General features: G+C 52.9%; 1 protein-coding gene across 4 annotated transcripts in view; it reads left to right on the forward strand.

The window, feature by feature from the left end:
• GSG1L (GSG1 like) overlaps window positions 1-24,374 on the forward strand; it is a gene marked incomplete at its 5' end in the record, with an annotated part of 157,720 nt that extends 133,346 nt beyond the window's left edge. For 3 of the 4 annotated variants that reach the window (XM_084249196.1, XM_084249198.1, XM_084249197.1), the window contains 3 exons: window positions 4,724-4,891; window positions 14,403-14,473; window positions 24,122-24,374. In XM_084249196.1, coding sequence (XP_084105322.1) covers window positions 4,724-4,891; window positions 14,403-14,473; window positions 24,122-24,264 — 382 coding nt within the window. In that variant the 3' untranslated portion in view covers window positions 24,265-24,374. The remainder of the gene's footprint in view (window positions 1-4,723; window positions 4,892-14,402; window positions 14,474-24,121) is intronic. The other variant, XM_084249199.1, reaches the window with a different exon arrangement.
• Between the last annotated feature and the right edge of the window lie 2,211 nt (window positions 24,375-26,585).

Consider the following 26,585-nt stretch of genomic DNA (forward strand, 5'->3'; position numbering starts at 1 on the left):
CCCATACCCTCACCACACCAGCTCAGCAGTGCAAGCTCCAGACATCAGCAGGAATTCCAGCCCCGAGGTTTCAGACTGTGCCCTGTGTGGGGTTCTGGGGAGCCTGGGGTGGGAGGAGCAGGGGGACTGAAGATGCATGGGTGCATCCTGAGCCCCTGACCACTCTAAAACCAGAGCAGTGTTTTATATCTGTTTTTTCCATTTGTTTTTATTCATCCTGAAACTATTTATTGAGCACCTACTATGTGCCAGGCATTGTTCTAAGCCCTAAGGACACGTCAGTGAACAAAACGACGTTTCCGTGTTCATGAAGCTGACATTTCAGTATGTGTGGGACACGTAGCAGACAGTCAAAAACCAAATAATAAGGGCTTCTGGGAGGATGGAGTAGACATAATTTCCCCCATTCCTCCTGCCAAGTATAGCCCAACTCCCTAGACATTCTACGTAAAACAAGCATAACAAGACTCTGAAAGTGGAGAGAAGACAGCAGGCTTCTTGAGACAAGAGACAACACAGGGGTGAATCCTACTTGACTCAGGTGTGAGCAAAAAGTCAGGAGCCCACGGATGCCAAAAGTCACAGCCCAAGACAAAAAACCTTCCCCCAGCTCTACCAAAAGTCTACTCTTTCTAGCCAAAGAACCAGGAAAGGGTCATCTCACCAGGACAGAAAACTCACAATAGTAACTGTTTTAGCCAGTCACGCATCCCAGAAAAAACTGCATCTAGACCCTGACTCTTGCCAGCACAGGAGGAGGGAGGAGATTAGGGGTCACCTCCGGCTGTAATGAGGCACCCCAGCCCATCCTGCCCACCCTTCCCGCTGGTGGTTCCAGAGTAGGGAGTTGGGACTTTGCAGCTGGGACCCTACTGGAGAGAAGCAAGCCCCACCTACTCCTGAGTGTCAGCAGAGATCACATTTATACTCTTTCTCCTCAAAAAGTGCAATATTTATGCATAAATCTAGCAAAATATTTATCGGGCTTGCATGCTCAAAGCCATAAAATGCAGTGGGAGAAACCAAAGAAGAGCTAAATAAATGGAGAGATGTATTGTGCTTAGGGTACAGATGTCACTATAGACAGGTTCAGTGTAATTCCTATCAAAACCTCAGTAAGATTTCTTGTAGATAGAGCCACCATTATTTGCAAAGGAACTACAATAGCTAAAACATTTTTGAAAAAGAAGAATAAAGTCTACCAACGGCAAGCCTTAACATATAACTACAGCAATCCAGACTGTGTGGTGCTGATGGAAGGTTAGATACACAGATCATGAAACAGAACAGAGGACCCAGAAACAGACCTACACAAACTTGCCTCTCTGATTTTTTTATAAAAGATTTATTTTTATTTATGCATACAAGATCTGGGGTATAGTCTAGAGGTGCGGGGGGTGAGAGGATTCACCAGAGACAGAGTAAGGCACAGAACAGGCAGACTGACTGAAATACACTGTTGAGGGGAGCAGCGGGCAAGACAGGAGAGGTCTGCTGTGCCATGTGGGTAGCTCCCTGGCCGGAGATTGAACTCATGCTGCAGTGGCTGCAGATAGCTTCATAGTGCTGATGCTTAACATCTTGTGCCACAAGGGAGGCCCCATCCCGCTGATTTTTGACAAAGGTGCAAATCCATCCAGTGGACCGGGGGAGTAACCTTTTCAACAAATGGTGCTGTAGCTACTGGATATCATAGGCAACCCCCTCCCCCAAACAACAACAACAACAATAACAAAACTTGCTATAAATTCCATCCCTGATATAGAAATTAATTCAAAATGCATACAAATATGAAATATCAAGCCTTTAGAAAAAAAGTAGGAGAAAATATTAAGAACTTAGCATGAGGCATCTTAGACTTGACATCAAAAGCACAAGAAGAAAAAATTAGTAAGTTGGATTTCATCAAAATGAAACACTTTTGCTCTGTGAATGACCCTGTAAGGGTTGAAAAGATGAGCCACAGACTGAAGGAAAATATTTGAAAATCACATATCTGATGAAGGACTAGTGTCTGGAATATGTAAAAGCTGCCAAAACTCAACAGTAACACAACAAGCACAGGCAAAACAATTCAATTAGGAAGTAGGCAAAAAACATGAACAGATACTTTGCCAGAGAAGATGTGCAGACAACAAATAAACAAATGAAAATGTTCAACACCATTAGCCGTGAGGGAAACGCAAAGTGAAGTCACCAGCAGGTACCTCTACACACCTGTCAGAACAGTTAGAATAAAAAAAAACAGTGACAATACCAAATGCTGGTGGATGTCTAGAGAGGCTCACATATTCCTGGCAGAAATCCTGTTCAGCAATGTAAAGTTGATACACACAACTTGGACAGCTTTCCAGAGAATTAAGCTGAGTGAAAAAAGTCAATCCCAAATATATATATTGTGTGATTCTATAACATTCTTGAAATGACAACATCCTGGAAACAAAGAACAGATCAGTGGTGCCAGGGGGAGGGGGAGATTGGGAAGGAAGAGGGTGTGACTATAAAATGGCAACAGGAGGGATGTTTGTAGAAACACAACTGTTGGGTGTCTTGACTCCGTGGGTCAATGATATGAATGTATTTGTTAGGTGCTCCCCGGTTGGGAAAACTGGGTGATGGGCACATGGGGTCTCTCTGTATTATGTCTTACAACTGCATGTGCATCTATCATGATCTTGAAATAAGAAAGTTTCATTTAAAAACACACAATAATACAGAAAAAGATCCAAGGAAGTGAAGGGTGTGGTGCGTGTGGCTTGTGATGCAGTGAGTAAGTAAAGTGAGGTGAAGTGAGTACGTGATGGAGAAAGGTGAACCCTGTTTCCCGGTAGTTTCAGCAGAAGGCCTGGGGTTGAGCCGCAGTGGCTGCATTTAGGTGTCACACGCCTGTGCCTGAACCAACGACTGTGGCCAGAGGCACACAAAACCCTTGTGGTCAGGCCTAGTCACCCCGAAGGCTGAGAGAGAGGCCGGCCCCACATGGTCGTGTGGCCTGGGAGGAGAGAGGGAGGGTCCCCAAAAAAGAATGGAGGCTGGTCAGGGAAACCATCCTGTGTACATTCATAGGAAGAAACCTGCTTCTTTACAACCATCATCAGGTTGAGTTTCCATCCTTTTGACAGACCTCCCAGATGGCATCTTCAGTATCATTGCCCAGAGGAGAGAGGATCTGATTGGGCCAGCATTGGCCAGATGTTTAGCCCTCATCCAGTCATCTGTGAGCTGGGGGCGGGGTTACATCCTGGAGCCTTGTGGTGGACAGAGTAGTTCTTAGGGGGCATAGCCAACACCCCAACCCTGCCAATGACAGCTGCTCAAAACTTGTGGAATATCTAAATTGCTCTTTATCATGGAAGGATGGGAGAATCATTATGATAGCGCTAAGGAATAGATATGATTAGGGCCCCCTGGAGAAATGATGAATCTCAGATCTCCCTTTGCTCACCTTCTGGGTGCTCAGAGACCAGCAATGAGAAGAGCAGTGAGTGCAGGAGAGGGGATTTCTCTGGTCTTGAGGAATGCAGGGGTGGTGATGTTGACAGCCCCTGTGGGTGGCGGGTGGGAGGAGAGGCAGGAGGCTCTGAGAGCAGACTTGGCAGCAGTAAGACTGAGCCCTTGATTTGGAGGAAATCAGTCAACAAAACAGAGACTGGGGGACAGGGAGGGACTCAGAAACCAGACCAGGTGTGACAGGAGCCAGGGAGATGCCCTGCTCCTGGTTCTAAAGGTTATTGTACAGTCTTGACCAGAGAGGTTGGGCAGGAGGTCATTTCTAGAATGGGTGCTGGGTCAGAGAGGACTCTTTGGCTAGTGGAGTCTCCTGGTCCCACACCACCCATCCCACTTTTCCAGATGTGTGTAGATCAGATTCTCCAGCTCTGGGCTGACTCAGATTACACATCTGGTGAGTGTTCCCCAGCTGGGGTGGAGAAAGTGGGAAGCAGAGAGTCAAGCAGGTCCTCACAACTTAATCTCTTGGAGGGAGAACGTAGAGACCAAGTCAGAGAGAAGTAGGTCCTAACAATGTTGTAATAGTGATGACAGTAGCAATAGCCAGCCTGTGAGTGACTGGCACTGTTCTAAGGTGTTTCACGCATCATCTCCTTTAATCCTTGCAACAACCCTGCCAGGTGGTGCTATTGTACGTCCAGTAAAATAGATGTGAAGAGTTGAGGCTGAGCATCTTGCCCAGGGTCACACGTGAATGAAGGTAATTTAACTCTCACAGAGAACCAGCTTTTATGGTGTCTGGCCCTCATCTACTTCTCCATCATCAACTCCAACTAATCCCCTCATGCCTTCTCCTCCAGGATCCCTCACCTCCTCCAGCTTGTGGAACTCTACCTGCTGCCTCATGCCCCAGTGCCTTTGCACACACACTTCCTCTTCCTGCCGTACCCTTTTCCCTGGTAAACTCTCTCCCATCCTCTGAGAGCCAGTGCAATCATAGTTGTGTTCTGAGCAAGCTTCCCTGATGCCAGCCCTTTTGGATGGAATGACTCACTTTCCTTTTAACTCCCAGTAAAGAACTCTGCCCTGTCTGTACCAGGCTGTATAGATCATTCTGTCTCCCACACCAGACCGTGAGCAGGGCGGGACCCCTACTCTTCTCTATGGCAGCACCTGCTCAGATCTGGCCCAGAGGAGGCGGTTGCAGTTGTGGAGGGTGCATGGATGTCCCCTGCCCCCCTCATGTGGCACCTCTCTCCTCATCTCTTGGCAGCCTGGCGTGGGGCTCCTTTACCTGCTGCATGGCAGCCTCTGTCACCACGCTCAACTCCTACACCAAGACGGTCATTGAGTTCCGGCACAAGCGCAAGGTCTTTGAGCAGGGCTACCGGGAGGAGCCGACCTTCATAGACCCTGAGGCCATCAAGTACTTCCGGGAGAGGTCAGTGAACACCGGGCCACCTCTGGCCACTGCTGGGGATCTGAAGCCCAGGGCCTGCCTCAGAGGCTCCAGGGCTCCAGTTAAACCTGGAGTGAGTGGTCTGATGGATTGTGCTGGGGGATTGTGGGGTGGAAGGAGCAGCCTGGGTGAGGCAGCTTGGATCCCATCATGTTGGAATTTCTGGGACATTTTAATGCTTTATGGGGCATGCGGTGGCGTGGGGCTTATGTCTGATTCCCTGAACTGGGCCAGGCACCTAGTGGGCACTCATTAAATGTTTTGAGTGTTTGCTGGCTTGGGTTTTGTTGATTGAATTCTTCTCTTTGGAGACTTCAACTTTGACTGCCTCGTATTCTCTCAGCTGGCGCCCCACCATCATTGGGTAGATTCAGCATCCCAGCAGCCCTGCAAATATCCCGGTTAAGGTGTTCAGTCCCTGGCCGGGAGGCCAGGCTGGTGGATAGAACACATTCCCCAGGACAGTGACCGGCCCAGAGTAGGCACCCAGGACATGTTAGTCGCAGCCCTGATGTCTCAGCCCTCCCCACGAACACCGCACCTGCTGTCACCTGGGTCGGGGGAGATCCATCTCCTGGGGTAGCTGTGATGAGTTCTTTTTGCTGAGGCAGAAGACAGGACCTCTCTGTACCCCATCAGAAGGAGCTGCCATTGCTGGTACCCCAGTTCAGACAGTCCCTCACAGCTTGGGTCCCAGCCGTGTGGGAGAAGATGAATGCCTCCCAGCATATGTGCAGAGTATCACTTTGCATGTTCATAACGAACATTATGCAAAGGTTCATCAAATTTTATTTCCCTTCCTCTCCAAGGAGAGCATTTCAGCTTAGCTGGGCTGTTCTGATTTTTTTTTTTCCTCGTGCCTTCCCTACAAAGAGCTCGGGGCACATGGACAGATCTCTGCACAGGTTTGCAGGGGGCCCTGCAGCAGGGTTGGGGATCTGCAGGGCCAATATCCTGAAATCTCAGCCAGGGACACGAGGGACAGCCACAGCCCCACTGGCCCGGGCTTCCTCCTCTGCGGGGGCAGGGGGTGCTGTGGGAGAACAGGGGTTCAGAGGCCCCCATGAGTTTTCCATTTCTGTCCCTGTGCTGCTGTGTGACTTGGGGCAAAGCACCACGCTCTTCTGGGCCATTTTCCTCTGACTGAGGATGGGAGAGCCCAGAATGTCTCAGAAAGGCTCATGTTTGATAACCCGGGTAACCTGCCGGCACAGTGCCTGGCACCGGAAGGGCATTTCCTTTCTGTTGCTGATGCAAAATATAAGCTTGGTAATGATTAGCTCAGGATGGAGACAGAGCTGGAGACTTTAGATAGTAAGACCCTAATAATCACATACTAACCACGGTCAACATTTAACCTGGTATTGACACTGCACTAGGCCCTTCTCTGCATACTTTAGATGTTCCTCAATTCCATAACACGTCTGGGAATTAGTGGGGATTATTAGCATCCTCATTTTGAAGATGCAAAATTGAGGCACAGAGAGGTGAGGTGACTCGTCCAAGGTCACACAGCTGGAACCAGGCCACGGTCCATCACCCTGCTGTGTGGCCTCTCCAATGGCTAGTCTGTCCAGTGCTGAGGTGGAACCTGGCGTGCAGGGATGAGTGGCAAGTCCCGCCACTCGGGCTCGCTGTGTGAGGGCCAGTGAGGTGTGGGTGGGGGGATGGGTGATCATGTCCCAGGAGAGGGTTTGGGGTCTCCCAGCTGCCCTCCTACCAGTGCTGTCAGTGGGAGAGGTGTCTGTGGGCCTCATGCTCTTGATTGAGGATAGGGCGGTGTTCATGGGGCTGGTGGAACAGGATGGACCTGACCCCCCACCTACCGATTACGTTTTTGTCTGCAGGAACCTATAGCAAGTCTGAGGAGCAATTGGGCAGTCTGAACAGTTTTTAGGGGGTTGAAATGTAGTATGTGGGAAGAAGCATGTGTGCATGTGTGTGCGTGTGCACAGGGCATGGGATTGCAGTGTGGTGCGTGTGCACATGTGTTAGGATTCGGGGATGGGAGAGCCATGCCTTGACCCTGAGCATCCGGGCCTGCTCTGGAATTAAACCCGCCCAGCTCCACCATGCCACTTGTCCCTAAGGATGGCATCTTAATCAGGCCTCCCAAGGGGCGGGTGGGAGCTGCTGAATGAAAGGTAAATATTTGCAGATCCGGGCTTTCTTGAATACTTAATGTTCAGATCTGGTTTAACAACCACGGAGGAAAATGAGACCTGTTGGATTGGCCTCCAGGGGGATTCAGCGCTGAGCAATCATCCTGCTCCTGGAGGGCCCTTCGGAGGAGCAGGAGCCATGGGCCAGCTGCTGGGAGGGGCAGGCTCCTGCCCTCTGCCCCATCGGACCCCTGGGGTCCTCACTTGCTCTGCAGCTTTGCGCTCACTGGTTAACTTCTGGTTCCTTTTTGTGTCTGCTGCCTCTGCTGCACCACCCGCTCCCTCCACCCCACCCCCTCCTGCAGGAGCCCAGCAGGCCGAGGCCTGCATGGCTCAGCCTCAGCCTAGGAGGCCAAGGGGAGAGAGCTTCACGGGAGAGACCCATGAGCAAGGTTTTTTTTTTTTTTAATCCTTTATATCTCCCTAAATTTTATAATTAATTTAATCCATTTTTAATGAATTACATTTTTATTTTTATTTTATGTCCTCATTAATTTTTGATAGTATGGAGCTCACCAGCTAGGCGGGCGGTGGTGGTGGAGGGACAGCATACGGCCAGGAGGGGCACGCAGCGTCCGCGGGAAGGTCTGGGCAGTTTGGAGTGACCTGGGAGTCGGGTGTGGGCGGGCCTAGACCTGTCACTGAGGCACGTGTCTGGGTGGGGGCTGGCCGTGGCAGCAGGTGGCGTCTGGGTGGGATGAGGAGGTGGGAGGTGGGGCTCCACAGACAGAGCAGCCAGGCCCCTGCCAGTGGGGAGCACTCTCCCTTTACGTGAAAGGGCTGCTCCTGGACCCCACTGCTCACTAGCTCTGCTTTCTTTCATGCCTCCTCCAGGGCAGCTTTGGGAAGCACCAATCTCTGCTTCCTTACCTCCACCCGGGCCTCCACCCCACCCAGCAGGCTGCCAGCTGCCCTGACAGCTCCCAGTGCTCCCACTGGCCACCTCCACCTCCCTGCCCCTCTCTCACAGCCTCCCCAACCTTCCTTCCATTAAATGGTGGTGCCCCAACCCGGCCTGGATCTAGGCCCTCGCCTTTCCTCACTTGACCTGAGCAGCCATCTAGGGGCCTGGGCCCCGCCTGGTCTGTCCAGACCGCCCAGTCCATGCCCAGCTGCCCCTGTGGTGTTTCCACTTTGGATTCTCAAAGGTGCCACAAATCAGCCTGGCCAGGCCTCACAGTTCTCCCCTGGGCCCAGGCTTCCTGTGCATCTCCCCACCGTGGTCCTGTGTGTCAAGCCCTATATCTGTGAGTCCTTGTGCACAAACTCAGGTCTTGTCCCTCAGGGCCTTCATGTCTCCTGAGTCCACTGGCCTCATCCAGCCCAGGGCTGCCTGGGCCCAGCCGCCCTTGGAGGTCAGATGTCAGCCCTCATCCTCCTGGTCTCAGCACCTCCTCACTGTGCAGATGGGGTGGGGGTCCCTCTACCCCTCTCTTTCTGCCTGAAAATCTGGAGCACCATCCCACAGTTCCCAGACAAAGCCTGGCTCTTTGTAGCTTACCAGGCGCTGCACTGTTTTGCCTCACGGGGACCCGGCTCAGCACACAGCTCCTCCAGTTCAGCACACAGCTCCCCCTGGGCCTCCGAGCTTCCCAGACAGGCCCTTCTGCCCCAGAGTAGCTTGGGGCTGACTGCCATCTTGCTTGAGCAACCCCTGTGTGCCTTGGCGGTGATCTGCCTTCAGATCTTGCCTCTGCTCTGGATTCTGGACAGGAGTAAATCCCCCCAAATGTCCCTCACAGCCGACAGCCCCGCCCGGCCCCGCCACTGTTCCTTCTCGAGCTCCAAGGGGCAAGTAGCAGGGTGAATGGAAAGGGTGACAAAGAGCAGAGGGACAGCCTCTGGGAAGCAGCCTTCTGTGCCCATGGCCACTGACCCTTCTATTAGCCCTGCCCCCCAGGAGTGACTGGGGTGTTCTTCCACCGCCTTTCCCCGTTCTCCTAGCCAAGATATGGAGCGGCACAGCCAGGTACGCCCACCTGAGCGACTGCTCACCTGTCCCCTCTGCTGGTAGCCAAGGCTGAGCTGAGGACAGGACTTGGAGCTTCGCTGAGTCCAGAGGCTTTTGTGCAGCAGCGGGCTCCTCAAGGCCCCCTCCCATCCCCCTGGCGGGCGGGGGTGGGGCCGGCCCCCTCGAGGGCCAGCGATTGCTTTCTCAAGTCATTCCTAACCCATGCAATCCTGAGAGTGTAAGGTGCTACTATCTGGAGCATCTTTTTCAAACCCAGTGTTGAAGAACCAGAGACCAAACTGCCAACTGCGCACCAGCACCCGGGCGGGTGTGGGGGAGGCGTTGACAGTGCCGCTTGCTTCTTCTTCTCTGTTATTTTCCAATCGCTTTGTATTATGATGACAGTACTCATAAAATGGGAAAAGGAAAAAAAAGAATTTTTTAAAAGCCCATTTATTTCCTCCTATCTTGGAATGCACTTTTGAAGCGAGGGTACGGAATCTTAATTTCCTACCTGTGGTCACTTATTTGCCAAATTTCCTTTTAATTCCATTCTTCATCCCATCGTAAATAGATCATTTAAAAATCACCAGGCGCTTTGTCCTCAGCGCCCGTTTCCTGGATGTTTCACCTCCGAGACGTGTTCAATCACAGCGCCTCTTCCCCATCTGTTTCCACTTTCACTGCTCGAATATTACTTCCCCGTGACGCCCTGCACTTCATCACGCCGCGTGGGGGCCTTTGAAATCGCTGCCTATTCTGCAGAGGAGCACGGCACCCAGAAATGAGGGATGGCACCCTGGGGGTGGCAGGGCCCCCTCAAGGCTCCCAGGACTAGATGGCTGACTGATGCCAGGGAGGGGGAGAGGAAAATGGAAAATGCAGGCTGGTCCTTGAAGTAGAAAATGGACAAAGGGAAGAGGAGCAACATCTGGAAGGAATGGCCACGTTTCCTCCTAAACATCAGCCGGTTGGAGGGGAAATGAGAAGCAGAAGTGAGCTGAGGGCCTCCCTGGTGGCACAAGGGGTTAAGCACGGCGCTATGAAGCAATGCGCAGCCTCTGCAGCACGAGTTCAATCCCCAGCCAGCCAGGGAGCAACCCACATGGCACAGCAGACATCTCCTGTCTCGCCTGCTGCTCCCCTCAGCAGTGTACTTCAGTCAGTCTGCCTGTTCTGCTCCCCACTCTGTCTCGGTAAATCCTCTCACCCTCTTCATCTCTGGCCTGTACACCAGCCCTTGTATGCATTAATAAATAAATCTTAAAAAAAAAAAAAAAGAAGTGAGTTGACCGCAAGGACTCTGCGGGCATCTTCCTGCCTGGCTGTCATGGCCACCAGCTCCTTGCTGATGCCCCGCTGTAGCCATGATGGAGGGGAGGCCCCCAGAGGCCTAAGCCCACTGGGCAGCAGCCTCAGGCCACACGGAGGACAACGGAGCCGGGTGAGGCGCCCAAGACTGGAGCTGATAATGACATGTGCAGACCCAAAAGCTCCCAGAGGTCACGCTGAGACCCGGGAAGGAGTCCCACAGCCAGGCCCGGGGGCTGCCCCACCTGAGCTCCCAGGCACCCCCATTTACCCTTTGAGTGTTTAGATTTGTGGCTAATTTCTCACCGCACCATTAAAAATAGAAAAACCTTGCCTGCAGAAAGCCTGTCGTGGTTCCTGCAAGAAATTACAGTTCAGATCAAAGGGAGTTGTCACCTCGAGATGTTTCTTTGCGTCCTCCCCTCCAGGGGCGACCCTTCCTCCACCCCGCTCCCCCCTCTTCCCTTCTGACCTTCTTCCCCATGTTTGTGTCAAGACCCCGGCCTGACCAGAGCCAGTGATGGATGATGAGATCAGGTCCATCCTTCTCTGAGTGTACATGCCGGAGGAGAAGGGGCCGACTGCGTGGTGGTCTGCCTGCTCGGAGCCCCCTCTCTGTGCCAGGAGCAGGGCTGGCGGCCACACACGGCGGCTGCCCTTGCTGTCTTTCCTCGCCACTCTTTGTGCCACTTAAAACAAGGATCCCAGGGCCGAGAGCCTCCCGCTGCCTGTTAACCACGACCCCCACTCACCGCCACCCACGGTTGTGCCCACAGCATCCTTGGCCTCAGGTGCTTCCTGCCAGAAAGCCTCGAGGGGCTGCAGAAGGGTCATCTATCCTTGCCGTGGCCTCCGCCAAGCCCCAGCCACTCACCAAACAGTGGCAAAGATCTTGCAGGTATGTCTTGCTTGCTGGCGGGGATTGTGGAGGGGCTGCCTCTGCGCGGGAGCCAGCTCCTCCCGATGGATCCTGGATCCCTCTCCAAGTGAGCCTTTAAGATGAAGCTCCAGTGGCACTTCCTCCTGGAAGCCTCTGCTGATCCCGGCTCAAGTGATTGTCAGCCCTGCCACCTATGATGAGCCCTCACCGACCACCAGCTCCCTTAAAACTCCGCCCAGTGATTTCACGAGACTCCCAGCTGAGAACCGCTGGCCAGGGCAGAGGCTGACACAGTGTACCCTTCATGCCACACCCAGCCCACCCTCCAGAGGCCCATGTCCACTCGTGTGTGTATTGTCCTCAGCTGCTTTCACGCTGTGAGGGCCACTGAGTGCTTGTGATAGAGACCATCTGGCCTCAAGCTCACAGTTTTCTACCTCGGCCTTTACAGAAAGCATCTGCTATCTCCTGGACTAGACAGTGAGTCACCATCCTTCACCCTTCTTAACACTCTTCTAGCTTAAAACAGAGCCGGTGGAGCTGTGACCTTTTGTTTGCATGCAGCAGGCCTGAGCTTCTCCAGGTCCGGGTCCTAGCTGAGTCATCCCAGGGCCCACGTGGATGCTCACCTGTTGGCAGGTGATATGCCGGCACCGAGCTTTGGGCTTCTTAGCAGCCAGCTTTGGGGTTCCAGGGAGGCCAGGGACTGGGCCAGGCTGGGTTAGTTTTAGACAACTAGGCTCCCGGGCTCCTAGCTCCAGGGCTGAGGCTCCCAGCAGAGCCCAGGTGATGCCCCAGTGAGGTCTGCAGGGAGAGAAATCTTGGGGTAAGAAATTGGGAGAACTGGGAACCTAGGGTTGGCTCAGGGTTAAGGTTGTGGAATGCAGGAGGTTGTGGGAGGCCTATGACATGCAGGTGGGAACCAGAGGGGCCCCATATGGCTGGGGGGTGGTGATGCTCCAGCCCAGGGCAGGGCTGTGCCTGCTGCGGTCTCCTGGCAGGTGTTTGAATCCACTTTTAGCTTCAGGATGGCTCTACTCAGGCTTGGGCACCCCAAGGAGGAGAAACTTGACACTCTACTTGGAGGACTGAAAAAACTGGTTGTCTATCAGCAGCACATTGAATATTGATTCTTGTTTCACACACACCTATGAGGAAAGAAGATAGTGAGAATTATGTGTTCAATTTAGAAAGATGTTGGAAATTTATGAGCAAAAAAATCAGGTTACAAAAAACTGTAATTTGAGGCTGTTTATGTTTAAAATAACATTCATTCTAAAAAGATTAACATGAAACTACTAATAGTGATCCCCTACCTGGAGGTATAATTGCAGGGGGACTTGGTTCTCTCTGTGGGGCTATAATTGTAATTTATTTATTTATTTTTTGGAATGAGCATGTGCTATCAGGAAAATAAGAAAGATGTTTCCCCAAAAGGTAAAAATCATGGACCTTTTCCCTTATGCTGACCTTGCTCCACAGCATCGTGTATCTGGGAGATCTGTCTTCCCAGTGCATTGGCACATGGCCTTCCGACCTGCTATCTGGCCACACAGGTCACAGGAGATGTTTTAAAACAAAAACTGTGTTCAGAGTTTGTGCCCTGGATGACAGACTTGTCCCCTTGGGGCAGAGTCGGCAATGCTTGGGTGGGGCCATTCACTGCCTGTCATTTTCACACGCCTGTGCAGCTTGTTTTCTGATTAGACTGGAAGCTCTCTGAAGGGAGAGACAATGAAACAGACACATTTCTGTCCTCCGCACAGCGCCTGGTGCAAACTACACAAAGTAGGTCTTCAGGAAATTCCTGTTGAGTGCATGAATGAACAGCCTTAGGGGATCAAAATGATCAGTGCATGAATAGTTCTCTTTTCTACTGAGGATATTTCTGGCATTTCTTGCTGGGTCTTCACCACCTCTCCCCCACCCCCTTTTCTTCTGGACACAACTGTGCAGCTAGGAATAAGAGGTGATGAAATGGCATGCATGGAAAACAGGAAGGGGGTATTTGCTTTGGGAAGGCGACTTTCTTACGTGAGGAAAAAAGATAGCAGTGGGAAGAAAAGGAAGGTGGAGACAAGGCAAAGTTCCAGGCTAAGTGCACCAGAGGGTTTTGGACAGCTGCAAGGTAAGAAAAGGCAAAGAGGGTTGGAGGAAAGATACAAGAGTCCAGCTAAGGATACAGAACTGGAAGCGCCCTCAGTGTTCTGCAGGCCATGCAACGATGATTGCTGTTATTCCTCCTTTAGGGAGCTACACTGTGTTTCTCTAAAAGTGATCCTGGACTGGACCATGTGGAGCTCTGGAATTTATGTGGGTTACAAATGGACGAGTGCAATACAGGAGTACAGCCCTACCCGTTCTCTGGCCCAATCATCACTGAGACGGGCGGGGCAGGGGGGTGGTTATATCTGGGGCCATGTCAATGTCTGCAGCTGCCTCCACTCTGACCCTTGTCATTTCCTGACACGCCAGTAGAGGCAACTCCCTCTGGACCAGCCGTGATCCTGAGATGCCAGGGCAAAGTCACAGATGAGAAACTCTTACAGTTGTTGATGGAAAAAAACACTATGCCAGAGTCAGAGACCAGATTTTGTTTATATGTAGAAATGCCTTCAGGGAGTGCTTTAATTTAGTGAATTAAATGAGTGTTGTATTTAAGAAAAGTGACACAGCTTAATGTCTATTGCCCCTGAATCAGAAAATAGAGATAAGCAAAAAGAAGGCTCCTGACTTAATCCTCTATATCCTCATAATCGGATGCTAATCACCATTCATCCTCTACTGTATATTTTACCAAATAATGTTTTGTGCATATCAGTGTGAAACTTTATTATCAAAAAGTATGTACAAACCGTACACATTCTTTTGTCACTGACCAGTTGCACACGGTTGAATATCCTTTAGTGAGAATGCATAGATCTGTATCCCAGTTCTGCCTCTAATTTGTTAGTTATGTGGCACCTGATCGATTAGAGCACTTTCTGATGCCTCAGTTTCTTTGTCAATACAGTGGAGATAATGCCAGCCCTCTCCTGGGAGGTGCTTAGGGTCTTGTTGGGGGATGGCTCAAAGGTGCTGTGCAAAACGTTCCCCAGCTGGGAGGGGCTATGCTTTTTTAGGCCCTGGATCTCTGCCAGCTCAGAGAGCCACAGATTTTTTTACACAGATTTTTTTTTTTCTTTCCAGGATTGAAAAGGGGGATGGGGACGAGGAGGAGGACCTTCGCCTGGATTGTCGCCACGAGAGATACCCTGCCCGTAAGTGGCCTTATCTGCAGGTTCACAGACCATCTGAGGAACCCTGGAGACGGCCAGGGCACCCTCTTCCTGCACGCCTGCTTTCTCCTAGACACACACTACCAGTGGGGAAACTGAGGCTGGCATCCACTGTATGCGGTGCGGCCGTGGGGGAGGGAATGCTAAGGCAGCAAGAGGGATCCTCGAGTACTTTAAAGACAGGCAGGCGAGCCATGGTCAAGCCCAGGCCTGAAGAGAGAACAGCTCAGGGACTAGCCAAATCGGGAGGAGACTGACAAGATTTGTCTGAGCCAGGGCTAGTCCCCAGGGCCCAGGATGCATTGACTTCATATGTCTCACTGTGGGGGACACCATAAGGCTGAATCTGGGGCACCCATTAGGAAAACAAATGTGTGGACCGGAAAGCAAAGGGGAGGTGCAGGGAGAGAATGGCCTTGCTCCAGACCGAAAAGAAAAGAGCTGATGTGAGATTAAAGTGAGGACGGCAGAGTCTCAGCGGAGCTGCCGAGTGGCTGCCACATGCTGCCCGCCCTCCCGGACTTTCCGTGCCTGACCTCATGGTCTTGCTGACTCAAAAGTCCCACAGCCAGGATTACTGTCCACCTATTGCAGATGAGGACATTAAGGCTCAGGGAGGTGAAGTAACTTGTCTGAGGTCCACAGTTTAGTCAGCCAGTGACAGAGAACCTCCGGCTCAGGACAGGGGCAGTGGAGGTCAGTAGGGGACTCCAGGTGAGGGATGGGGGCAGTCAGGATCCTGGGGTTCACACACAAACTTGCTTCAGCCATCAAGGGTCTGGTGTCAATGACTGATCAGCTTGGAGAGAAGTTTGTGGGTCTGATGCTGTTTCATGAGGATGAGAGGAGTTGAGAATGGAGACAGGGGAAGCCACAAGACTGCTCAGATCATCCAGGAGAGGGTATGGGTGGGGAGAGACACTGAAGCAGCGAGGTCTGAACACCTTGGGGCGCTTCAAAGAGAAGCCATGGAAGCTGGTTGGGAAGGGGCTGGGAAAGCTGAGACTTAAAGATGAGACGAAGTCAGCAGAGGGGGGTGCAGGTGGAGAAGGCAGGGATACTGAGCCAGCGGTGACCCAGCTTGGTAGAATTCTACAGCTGAATTCTACAGGTGATGAAAGTAGCATCATCTCTGAACGTGACTGTGAAAATATCTACCAAGACAAACTCAGTCCCACCAGGTCTGATGATAATCCTCACCCTTACATATATTCCGAAGACTTTATTTTCATCCGTGCAGTTAATCCTCAATTCAGCCCTATTTAGAGATGGGAAAATGAGGCCCGGGAGGTTACAGCTGTGATGCAAGAAGCAGAGCTGCGATTAGCACCCAACCCATCTGGCTCCAGAACCCCAGCCCTGAGCCAGCAGGGTGAGCTGCTGCCTGTCAGTGGGGGCTCACAAGCTGGCACACCCACCTGCCAGCTCAGGGCGGGGAGGGAGCATGCCTCTATGGACCTGGTCCTCCTGGAGCTCACGGACTAGAAAAGCAGCCCATCAGGGCATCCGGGGAAACGATAGCAGCTCCAGAATGCAGCCTCTTAGCTGCTAGTGGGATTTTGGCCAAGAAAATATTTTGGAAATGCCTGGATGAGTTTTGCAATATTTCTGCACCAAGCAGCTGCTCAGATCGTGTGGTGGGCTGACTTGCCGGCAGGAGGGACGGGGGCGGAGGGACGTCAGGGGCGGAGGGACGTCAGGGAGCCCACGTTATTAAATAAATGCTTACTGTGTGCAGGTCTCTGCTAAGCACTTCACAGCCAGCTCATCTGATGGGCGGCTCAGCCCTGGGAAGGAGGGAGGGATCTTTTTACTGTGTAGACAGAGATGCTCAGGCCCTGAAGGGAAAAGTGACTTTGCTGAGGTCTCTGGTCCCCGGGGATCTTGCCCTGGGTGCAAGGCCATCCTAGCTCTGGTCCCTGAGCATCTCCTCCCCTCCCCCTCCCTCAACCTGCTCCAGCCACCCAGGCCTTTCTCTTCCTTGAACATGCAGAGATCATTCCCTTTCCAGAGCCTGAACCTGCTGCTCTCTCTGCCCAGAATGCTCTCCCTCTAAATCTCTGCATGGCTGACTTTGTCTCATCTTCAAGTCTCAGTCAGAAAGCCACTTCCTCAGAGAAGCTGCCCCTGACCTGCACTGGCCTCTCCAGCCACCCTCGCATCACTGTACTTCCCTTTCTAAGTGACATCTGTCCCTCTGCTACCTGTCTTTGATAATCACATACTTGGTTTTTGTTTGGCTGCCTCGCTCCACTTGGTTCTGTGACAACAGGCACCTTTTGTTCATATCTGTCTCCCGAGAGCCTAGAATGCTGTGTAGCACACAGTAGGTGCTCAGTTGCTGGCTTTACACCTCCAAGCTTCTCCCTCCATTTCCTACCTGAGCAGCCACTTTTACCTGAATGACTACGTGAAGTTTTGGCCACTTTGGCCCAAAGGGGCCACTTTTCACTTGGGCTGCTGTGATTTGGGTTCTGCCACAATTCTTTTTTCCTGAAGAAAGAGTTTGCTTTTGAAACCCGCCTTGGGGCTTTGCGGCGCCACCAGCTAGCTCGGGAGCACATCAGATGTGACATTTGATGGAGGCGATGCTGCCATATGGTCCAGGTGCCTGCATCTTCCTTCCAGGAGCAACTGGGGTTTGCAGCTGATTGCAACTGTCAAGTTCAATGCCCGAGACAAGCTTTGGATTTTGCCAGGTGTGTCTGTAAGTCTGGGCCAGGCGAGAGGTTGTCACTCGCTGGGTACAGAGGTGACTTCTGAGAGCTCCGTCTAGACGGGTCTCTGCTGCTGCTGCCCTCAAAATAGCAGAGGGAATTTCAAGGAAGACTTTTCTGGGCCCAGAACAACTTGGCATTTTTATTAGATCAAAATCAAATCCAATATAGTACTCCTCAAGCCTGCTTCTTTTATTAAAATGGAAACAGACAATATTTCTGAAATAAATATCAATGCCAACTTACTGGGCACACAGACAAGCAGGCAGCTTGGAGACACCTGAGACCTTGGCACTGGCAGTTGGGAGATATAAGCCAGCAGCAGCAGTGAAATCACCTGGAGGGCTTGCGGAAACTCAGATTGCCAGGCCCAGCCCTGGCTTCATGGTGGAACCTGGAATTCTCATTTCTAACAGTTCCCAGGGAGGCTTGCTATTGCTCCACGGACCAAATTCAGAGCAACCCTCAGCCTCGGGACAATACCTGGCCTTCTGAAGCTACTGTCGGGAGTGACAGTCGTTTGCTTGAGCTATTCAGTGCAAACCACTGCTTCCAGGGCCAGTTGAAAGTCCAGCCCACCCTCCTGAGACACAAACTTGATCATGCCCTCCCATGCCCTCTGAGCCCCAGGCCTCCGTGATGGCATCCCTGGGGCGGGGGGGGGGGGGGGCGGGGCGCAGGCTCTGTGCTAAACCCTCTCCCACATTCCCAAGGAAGCCTTCTCCTGCCTTCCCCTCCTGCTTCATTTCTTTCCCAGTCTCATCACTCAGACTCCTTCATCACCAATTTGTCTCTCCCCTGGAAGGAAAAGTCACGAGGACAGGACCTTGTTGCCAGAGTTAGGTGGTGGCCCACAGCCAAGCACAGGTGGGTCACCAGCACCTTGCTGCGGATGACTTAGCTCGCTTGGAATTCAAGTGGTAGCTGCTCCGAGGAGTGTTTCTATTTTACAGGTGAAGATCCCGGGTTCTAAGAAGCAAAGTCATTCGTTGTGGGTCACAGGTCTGTGTGACTCCAAGCTCAGGATGTGCTGCTGTTCTTTCCACCACTTTTGCCCAGCGCAGTACTCCCCCCACCACGCGTGACCCAAAGAAACACTTGAAGGCAGTTGTTGAAATATAGATTCCCTGGAGACTCCAACCCCTTGGTCTGGGGCAGTGCCTAGGAATCTGCATCTGGCTAATCTGGTGATAAGGCAGAAGCCCCAGGGACAGGACACCCCCGAGGGCACCCAGTAACTTCTGCAATTGCAACTCTCCACTCCTCACCCCTCCCATGCCATGCGTGGAGAGACCATCCTGATTTCCCCAGCCACCAACACTGCTGGTTCTCACACCTCCTAAAAACCCCATTTACCTGCCAACAACCTATTTCATGCGCTGCTCCTTCCGCCTGAAATGACTCACTGCTGTCCTCCACCTGGTGAAAAACAAAACCTGCTGGAGGAATCACGAGCCTCACCATGAGTTCAAAGTCTAGCTCAAGTGTCCGGGAATGGCAGCCAGCCCCTCCTCCTGGCACAGGTGGCCCTGTTCACCTTCACGTGGCCCTGCCCTCGGGCTTTCGGTTATGAGACGGTGTGCAGTTATGAGCCTCGCCAATGGAACAGAGCTGTTGGAGTTCACATCCCAGCAGTGAGACCTCGAGCAAATGGCTTAACCTGCCTGGCCTTGACTTTCCTCATCTTTAAAATGGGCATAGTGACAGGGCCTGACTCATTCTAAGGATTAAATGAGTCAAGGAATATGAAATGAGGCTCAGCAAATGGTCCCTGGGAGACACTGGGAGATGTAGGCGTGTCTGCTCTTCACACGAAATCATCTCTTCACGCATGTGTCTGTCTCCCTCGCTAGACTGTGAGCACCCAGAGGTCTGCATCTCGCTCATGTCTGGAGACCCAGCACCCAATGTGGTGCCTAGAAAATATTTAATAAGGAATGAAGGAATCAGTTGCTCTGGGGAGAGGTTAAGTGGACTCAGCCTGATCCTGGGGATGGAAGGAGACAGAGAAACATGGGGTCCCCAGAAGATGAACTCCAGGGAAGGATGGGGCCCCCATTAATTCTCCTAGGAAAACCTACCCACATGATAGACCAAACTCAACCTTCCTCTCCACATGGATCCCAGACAAACCTGCTCTTCTTCCTGAATCATCCATTGTTTAGTCACTCAACAGACCTATACTGTCAACACCAAGCCTGAAACTGTGATAGGTGCCAGGAAAGCAGCAACAAAGACAAGCAGAATGAGACAAGGAAACAAGCAAACAGAAACTACTAGACAGGTCGGCGTCTCCCTTACCGCTCTAGGATACAGGGTCAACTTAGTGAAGTGAGGGTGTTTTCACGAGGTCGTGCCATGTTAACCAAGGGGGAGGGGAGCTTGTGTCACTAGCTGAAAGGTCTCCAAAGCCAGACCCCTCAGTGCCAACCTTGATTCATTTCTCCATCATCCCCCATATCCCACCTCTTCTCAGAGGGCAGAGTTCCAGGTCGGTAGGCAAACTGTTGGTGCTGGATGGGCCCACATGCCTTGGACAGAGGCCTTCAGGACCCTGGAGAGCGGGCTGGTGCTTCTCCAAAGGGATCTGGCTAACCTAATGTCAATACCAGCCACCTGCACTCATTTTTCTACCACCTTGGAACAAGTCACTTCTCTGTTCCCATTTATCTGCACGTTGTGGTGGCATTGGCGTTCTTGGTCTTGAAGGGCCCTTCCAAACTAATGAATCAATTTTGGAACAGTGGATGTGATTTCATTCAGTTCAGCAGAGCTAGGAGATGATCCCCAGGGATCTTGGTGCCTTGGAGAGAATTCAAGACAGTGATTTCTCACTGAAAGATTGAGGAGTCAGGACAGGAAGAGGCTGGATGGTAGATATTTTCATGTTTTTTGATATTTGTATTGAAATGGAAGAAATCACAATTTCTGAGAACCTTCTATGGATTGAATACTGTGCTGAGCCTGGGAGGTTCCAAGGGAATTTAAAACAACATGCTTGCTGCCAACCCTTTGAGTGGAACCTTGAACCAATCTCTTACCACTTAGGGCTTTGTCTTCCCCATCTGTGAAGAGAGACAGTAGAACCCAGCCCCCTCTGGTGCTGGCAATGTGTTATTTTCCTGTCTACCTGAGGTCGGATAATGAAGGGCTACTATGCAGGGGCCTGCTGGGCCTGCTGACTCCTTTGCAACTCACAACTGCTTGTAGTCTGAGACAGGGAAAGTTACTTGTCAAAAGTCATGTGGCTTAAAAAAAAAAAAACTCACACAGCTCATAATTGGTGGAGTGTGGATTTGAACTTTTGACTATCATATTCCAAGTACATTTTCCCTCCCCATCTGCCCCCCGCCCCAGTTCCTGTACCCAAAGAAGGAGAGGCTGAGCAGAGTCCGTCACAATGAACAGAATCTCAGACTATGAGGGGCGGGTGGTGCTTATCCCTCAAGTTCAGGAATCCTCCTGCAGTTTCTGCACTTCTTAGAAAAGGTCAGCTTAGGCTTATGCTGTGTCCCAGGTGCTGGGCCAGGGGCTCCAGGGGGAAGCAGATCTAGTCCTTGCCTGCATTGGGTCCCCAGGTTGTTGGGGAGCCCTCACTGAACTGGCTACAATATAAGGTGGTGAGCATGGAAGGCAAGGAGTATGTTGGGGACACAGAGGAGGGGGTCAGGCCCCTGCCTGTGAGGTGGTGGACTGCTCCCCAGAAGAGGGAACATCTGAAAGGGAGTGGGGCTTGGCAGCCAGAGAACAGCAAGGAAGAGCGCCCTGGCCGAGGGACCAGAATGTGCAAAGCATGGAATAGACTTTTGGAACAAAGACACAGGCTAAGAAACAGAGGTCAGAAATAGCCTCCTGTGGGGCCTCCCCTGGTGGCGCAGTGGTTGAGCGCCGGGCTGAGAGGCTGCCTGCGGCCTCTGCAGCGCCGGTTCGTTCCCCGGCCACCTGCGAGGGTCCCACACACACACACACACAAAAAGAAATAGCCTTCTGTGGACTGAGTCCAGCGTGAGGGATGCGTCTTGGATCACAGATGGTTGAAAATGTTTTAAAAACCTATGTTGCCATCATTTAAAAGCCAGAAGATTTTATTTCAAAATCCTGATTTTCCGTTCTCTGAAATTCTTGGAAGATCTGAGCCTAAATTCCCTGTGGCCCCAAAGGCCGGCAGCGAGGAGTGGCTGTTCCGGTCCACCCCACCCTTTTGTGTCATTTGCTTGGGACCATAGACATTTTGAGGTGAGGTTTCCTGATCTATAGCATAAGGCACTTTTTTTTTAATCTGGGTGTGACTGGTGCCAAAATAGAGACTGGGAGAGAAGGGGACCGAGTGGGGAGTCCTGGAAGCTGGTGGGTGCCCCTCTGCAGAGTGAGGACAGGGCTCTCCCCTCCTGCTCTGTACGTCTGGGCCCCAGCCCGTCCCCAGAGGCCAGACAGGGAATGTGAGGCCCCATCTTCAGTGGTTTGGCCTCTGGATCCCAGGCACAAAGAGCCTAATTTTAACTCAAGGTGGAGATCAGGGCCTCTTGTTTTCCTGAAAAATACATGTTCCTTCTGTGTTCCAACCAGCTCTCCAAGGTTCTGCCTGCTGGCAACAGTAGAGCAGCTACAATCACTTCTAAATAGTCATTTAGTAAAACAATCAAACCTTTTTGTGCACAAATATGTTTCTAGATTAAAAAAAAAAAAAACACAGAAAACCAAACACCTGTATCTTGGCGGCAAACACTTCCAAAGAGCGCAACTGCTTCAGTGACTGGGGCCAAAACAAATGGTTTTCCCAAGGCCAAACGATTCCAGAATGTTTGCCAAATGGTTCCCACCCTTCTCAACATATAGTAAAATCAGCAAAGCACCAACATTAAAGGATATTAAAAACAGAAAAAAAGCCAAAGCAAAAAATTAAAACAACAACAACAAAATGCACCCACACTCCTCAGGGCTGGCACCAATGTCTCTGCAGTTGCCTGGCCTGGTTATTCCGAAGACTCTCCCCAAAGTCTGAGCAGCTTGGGGGCTGGGTGAGAGGAGGAGCCAGGAGCTGTCTGTCCTTGGAGGTTCTCAGGCAGGAGCACCTCCTGGCGCTTGCAGCGAAGAGCCCGTCTAGCCCTAAAGGATGCCCACTGTGCCGCACACCCGTGAGAGCTCAGCGCAGGAAGACAAAACGGCAGGAACAAATTTCTTTTAATGCTGAAGTTTGGGATCAGGAAGAAGTTGATCAGCCCAGCTGCACTAGCGGGCTCCTGTGCTCACCCTTGCTGAGTCTCAGCTCCCTCATCTGTGAAATGGGTGGTAGCTAGCGTGCAAGGTGAGGGTAGGACCCTGCAGAGTGAGTGGCCTTCCTGCTGGTCTCCCCTCCCGACCCCTCAACCCCCCCTTCTCCCTTGGCTTCCCTTTGTTCGCGGCTTTCCAGCCCCACTCCTGCTGAGCCTCTGCCCAGTTTCCTCTTGGGTTGAGGCTCTGATGATCTGGGCTTGGTTCTAAAAATTTGGAGAAGCCACTCAGCATGGGTGCTTCAAGGTGAGGGAGCTCCTGGGGACCAGGGGAAGGATTGGGGCTTCCTGTAGGACAGGAAGGTTTGATTCGACCTTAGGTACAAGGACATGTTAAGCCGATCGCAGTCCAGAGACGGAGCTGTTAGGGACTCTTGCGCTGGACACGGGAGCACAGTCAAGAGAAACATGGACGAGTGAGTGTATCGCATCAGGGGAGCCTCCCAGCCCTTCTGCCTGGAGGCTGCGAGGCTGCAAGAGCAGCAGGATATGGGGGACAGTCTCTGCTACTGCCCTGGCCTAGGGGCTTCCAGGGACAGTCTCTCCCACCTCCTTGGCCCAGGAGGCTGCCAGGGGCAGTCTCTGCCACCACCCTGGCCCAAGTGGCTGCCGGGGGCAGTTTTTGCCACCTCCCTGCCCCAGGGGGCTGCCAGGGACAGTCTCTGCCACCTCCTTGGCCCAGGGGCTGCCAGAGATAGTCTCTACCACCTCCGTGGCCCAGGGGGCTGCTGAGCCCCATGTGCTCGCTCACGGTCGCAGGGGTCAGGGAGGTCCAGCCAGGAATCCTTGGCACTTGCTCCACGCTCTGTGAGCACACGTGGGCACGCAGCGGGCCCCGGGGGGCTGGCTGGGCGGTGGTGGGTGGAGAGGTGCTTCCAGGACGGGTGGTCTGGGGGAGGGTGAGCAGGGGAGAGGTTAGGTGGTTGGCTGAGGATGTGGGTGTAAAGCAAGGGGAGAAGGAAAGTGGAGGGAGATGCACGAGTGGGTGGGCGCGTGGGCGGCGGGTGCGGGGACGGCGCCGGGACAGCAGTCTGCCGTGGCTGGCTGCGTGGGCATGTGAGTGGGTGAGGGGCAGCGGGACAGAGGAGCAGCGGGTGGGGCCGGCAGGCAAGCCAGCAGTTTGGGCAGCAGGAAGCAGACAGACAAGTGGAGGCGAGAGCGGGGTGGCTGCGTGGCTGCTGGTTCCAGGTGGAGGGGCAGGAGGGACGCGGGGCGGGGGGCGTGTTAACAAGGAGGAGGAGGCTGGATGGGAGCGGCGGGTGCGGGCATGTGGACCGGCGGGACGGTGCGGGGGTGGGTTTGGGGTGCGGGTGAAGAGCGTGAGAATCGCCTGGTGGACGTGTCGGCGGGTGGGCTGCGGGTGGCCGCGGGTATTGGCAAATGCGTGACTGGGTTACAGTGACTGCGTTACAAGCGCACTGAGGGCCTGGTGGCGGCGGGTGCCTGGTGGCAGCGGGTGGGGTGCCCAGGTGGGTGGGTGATGGGCTCCTGAATAGAACAGGCGAAAGCTGGCTGGGTGGGTGAGTGCGAGCGGTAAGGAGGGCGGGCTGTGCGTGGGGTGGACACGGGTGAGCTGGGGGGGCTGCGGGCAGATGCGGGTGGAGGAAGGTGCTGTCTGCGCTGATCACTCTCTGTGTTGGCAGGTCACCATCCACACATGGGCGACTCCTGGCCTCGGAGCTCTGCACAGCAGCCACACCATTTGGCCGATTCCTGGCCCCGGAGTTCTGCACAGGAGGCGCCAGAGCTGAACCGCCAATGCTGGGTCCTGGGGCACTGGGTGTGACCAAGACCCAGCCTGGTCCACAGAACTCAGGCCGGCGGCAGTGGCACCAGCTCCTGCCACCAAATCACTGGTTGGCACCACTGGAACCTGGCCTGTGTCTGTGAACTGGGTGGAGAGACACCAGGCCCGGCCTGCCTGCCGCTGTTGGGTCTCAGGGCTCTGGAAACGGCCAGGGCAGCTGAGGGAATGTAAGGGACACAGAGTGACTTTGGGACAACGAACTCTTGCCACCACATGCTGAGTCCTGCTGGTGCAGCTGGATGCCAGCAAGGCACGGACATCGGCTGCTGGAAGCCTGGGCACCCACGAGCCAGCCAGGAAGCTCGGGAGGTGCCCAGGTGCAGAGCCGGGGGCGGCAGAGGCACTGCCTTGCGGGGTCACCAGGCAGCCACACAGTAGGGCTCAATAAATGCTTGTTGAACCTGTGTTCCTACTGTGTGTGGGGGCCAGTTGCTCTCTGGGCTTGGCTGCCTCCTTATAGCTTCTCTATCAGGTCCTCAAGGATCCTGAGGGTGACAGCCCTGAATGCGTGGGGTCCGCTGTGGGGCTCTGAGAGGAACCTGGGCCTGGGGGACAGGGGGTAGGGTAGAGCCAAGTTGGGAGATTGCCTTGGTTTCAGATGTGGACAAGGCAGGGCCAGGGAAGTGGAAAATGTGGGGTGGGCAAAAGATGGGCCCTCGAAGCCGGGCCCTAAACTGGGAAGATGGAAAAAACATCTGACCCCCGCAGGGAAACCCTCTACTTTCTGTCTAGAGCCACCTGTACCTCAAATCCTAGGGCTCAGGAAATAGATCCCTATAATTCAGATGAGGGAACTTAGGGTCACAGAGATGAAGTAACTGGAATAAGATCACAGACTGAGCAAATGGCAGAGCTGGGGTTTGATTCAGGATTCCTAAGCTCCAAATTCTTCCCAGAAGAGTTTCTAGAGCTTTCCCCCAAGTAGAACATATTCTTTACTCTTCCATAAATGCAAAGCTCCTCCATCCATCCATCCAACTATCCATCCATCCACACATTTGTCATCCATCCACCATCCATCCATCCACCATCCACCTTCACCTATTTCCCATCCATCCATCCATCTTCATCCATCAGTTGTCATCCCTCCTAGTGTTAGACATCTACCCATCCTTTCATCCCTCACCCCTCCTCATTATTCATCCAACCAGCTGTGTTTCCATCTATCCAATAATATAACCCACTGTGCCCCTACTGTGTGCCAAGCACCATGGCAGGCATGTGATGGGTGTCTGTCCTCACAGAGTGTGTAGATGGGCAGGATGGGGAAGCACCCAGAGGTCACAGCGCAGTGAGTCAAGTGTTCAGGTGCCCGGCTCTGGACACACCACCTGGCTTCAGATTCCAGCTCCTCCTCTTGAGGCCTGGGCCAGTTACCTGATGTCTCTGTGCCTCAGTTTCCTCATCTGTTCAGTGGGAGTAATCTTTATACCTACCTCTTAAAGCTGTTCTGAGAGTTAAGTGAGTGGACGTACATGACACATTTAGAACAAGAGCCCTGCACAGAGTAAATGCTTTGTTTGGGGGTTGCTATTATCTGGAGGAGGGGATGTCAGGGCGGTGGATCCCAAAGTCAGCACCTGCAGCCGGGGAGAGGTTAGGGAGCAGCTAGGGAAGCCTCCTTTGGGAAAATGGCCTTTAAGCCAAGAGATGAAGTTTGTCTAGATGTCAGGCAGGCAAAGGTGCAGAGCGGAAGAAAATGGGGAACGTTATGGAGCTTCAAGATGGTCCAGATGGCAGGTGTGGAGGGAAGGGCTGCAGCAGCGGTGGTGGGAAGTCAGGCTGCAGGGGTGGGTGGAGCAGGCCGGGGGGCTTGGGCGCCCTACAAGCTCACAGGTAACTGCGGCCGTGGTGCCCGGTGCTTGCAGCAGAGCAGGAAGTGCCTGGTGAGCCTTAGAGGAATTCCCGTGAAGTCTGTGGGTGACGAAGAAGGTCCCCACGGCTGTGGACGGAGGAGATGTGCAGACGGCTCCCAGCCCTGACCTAACGCGCAGGAAGGGAGGGAAGAGAGTGGCCCTGGGATGAGACAACGAGGGCAGGAGCGAGTCAGGAGGAACATCATCAGCTGAAGGGGACGCTGGTGGTGACCCTCTGGTTAGGGGCTTCGGTGAGAGCAGTTCAGATGCGCTGAGTCTCAAGTGCCCGGTGGACACCAGGGAGGGGTGTGCTCATTAATTCATGCATGCACTGAGTAATCGAGTGAGTGCTTCATTAATTCATTTTCCATTCATTCATTCATTCATTCATTCATTCAATATTTCAGACCTACTGTATGGGCGGACGGGGAGATGGGCCTGGGG

This window comes from Talpa europaea, assembly GCF_964194135.1.
Source record: "Talpa europaea genome assembly, chromosome: 12".
Lineage (NCBI taxonomy): Eukaryota > Metazoa > Chordata > Mammalia > Eulipotyphla > Talpidae > Talpa > Talpa europaea.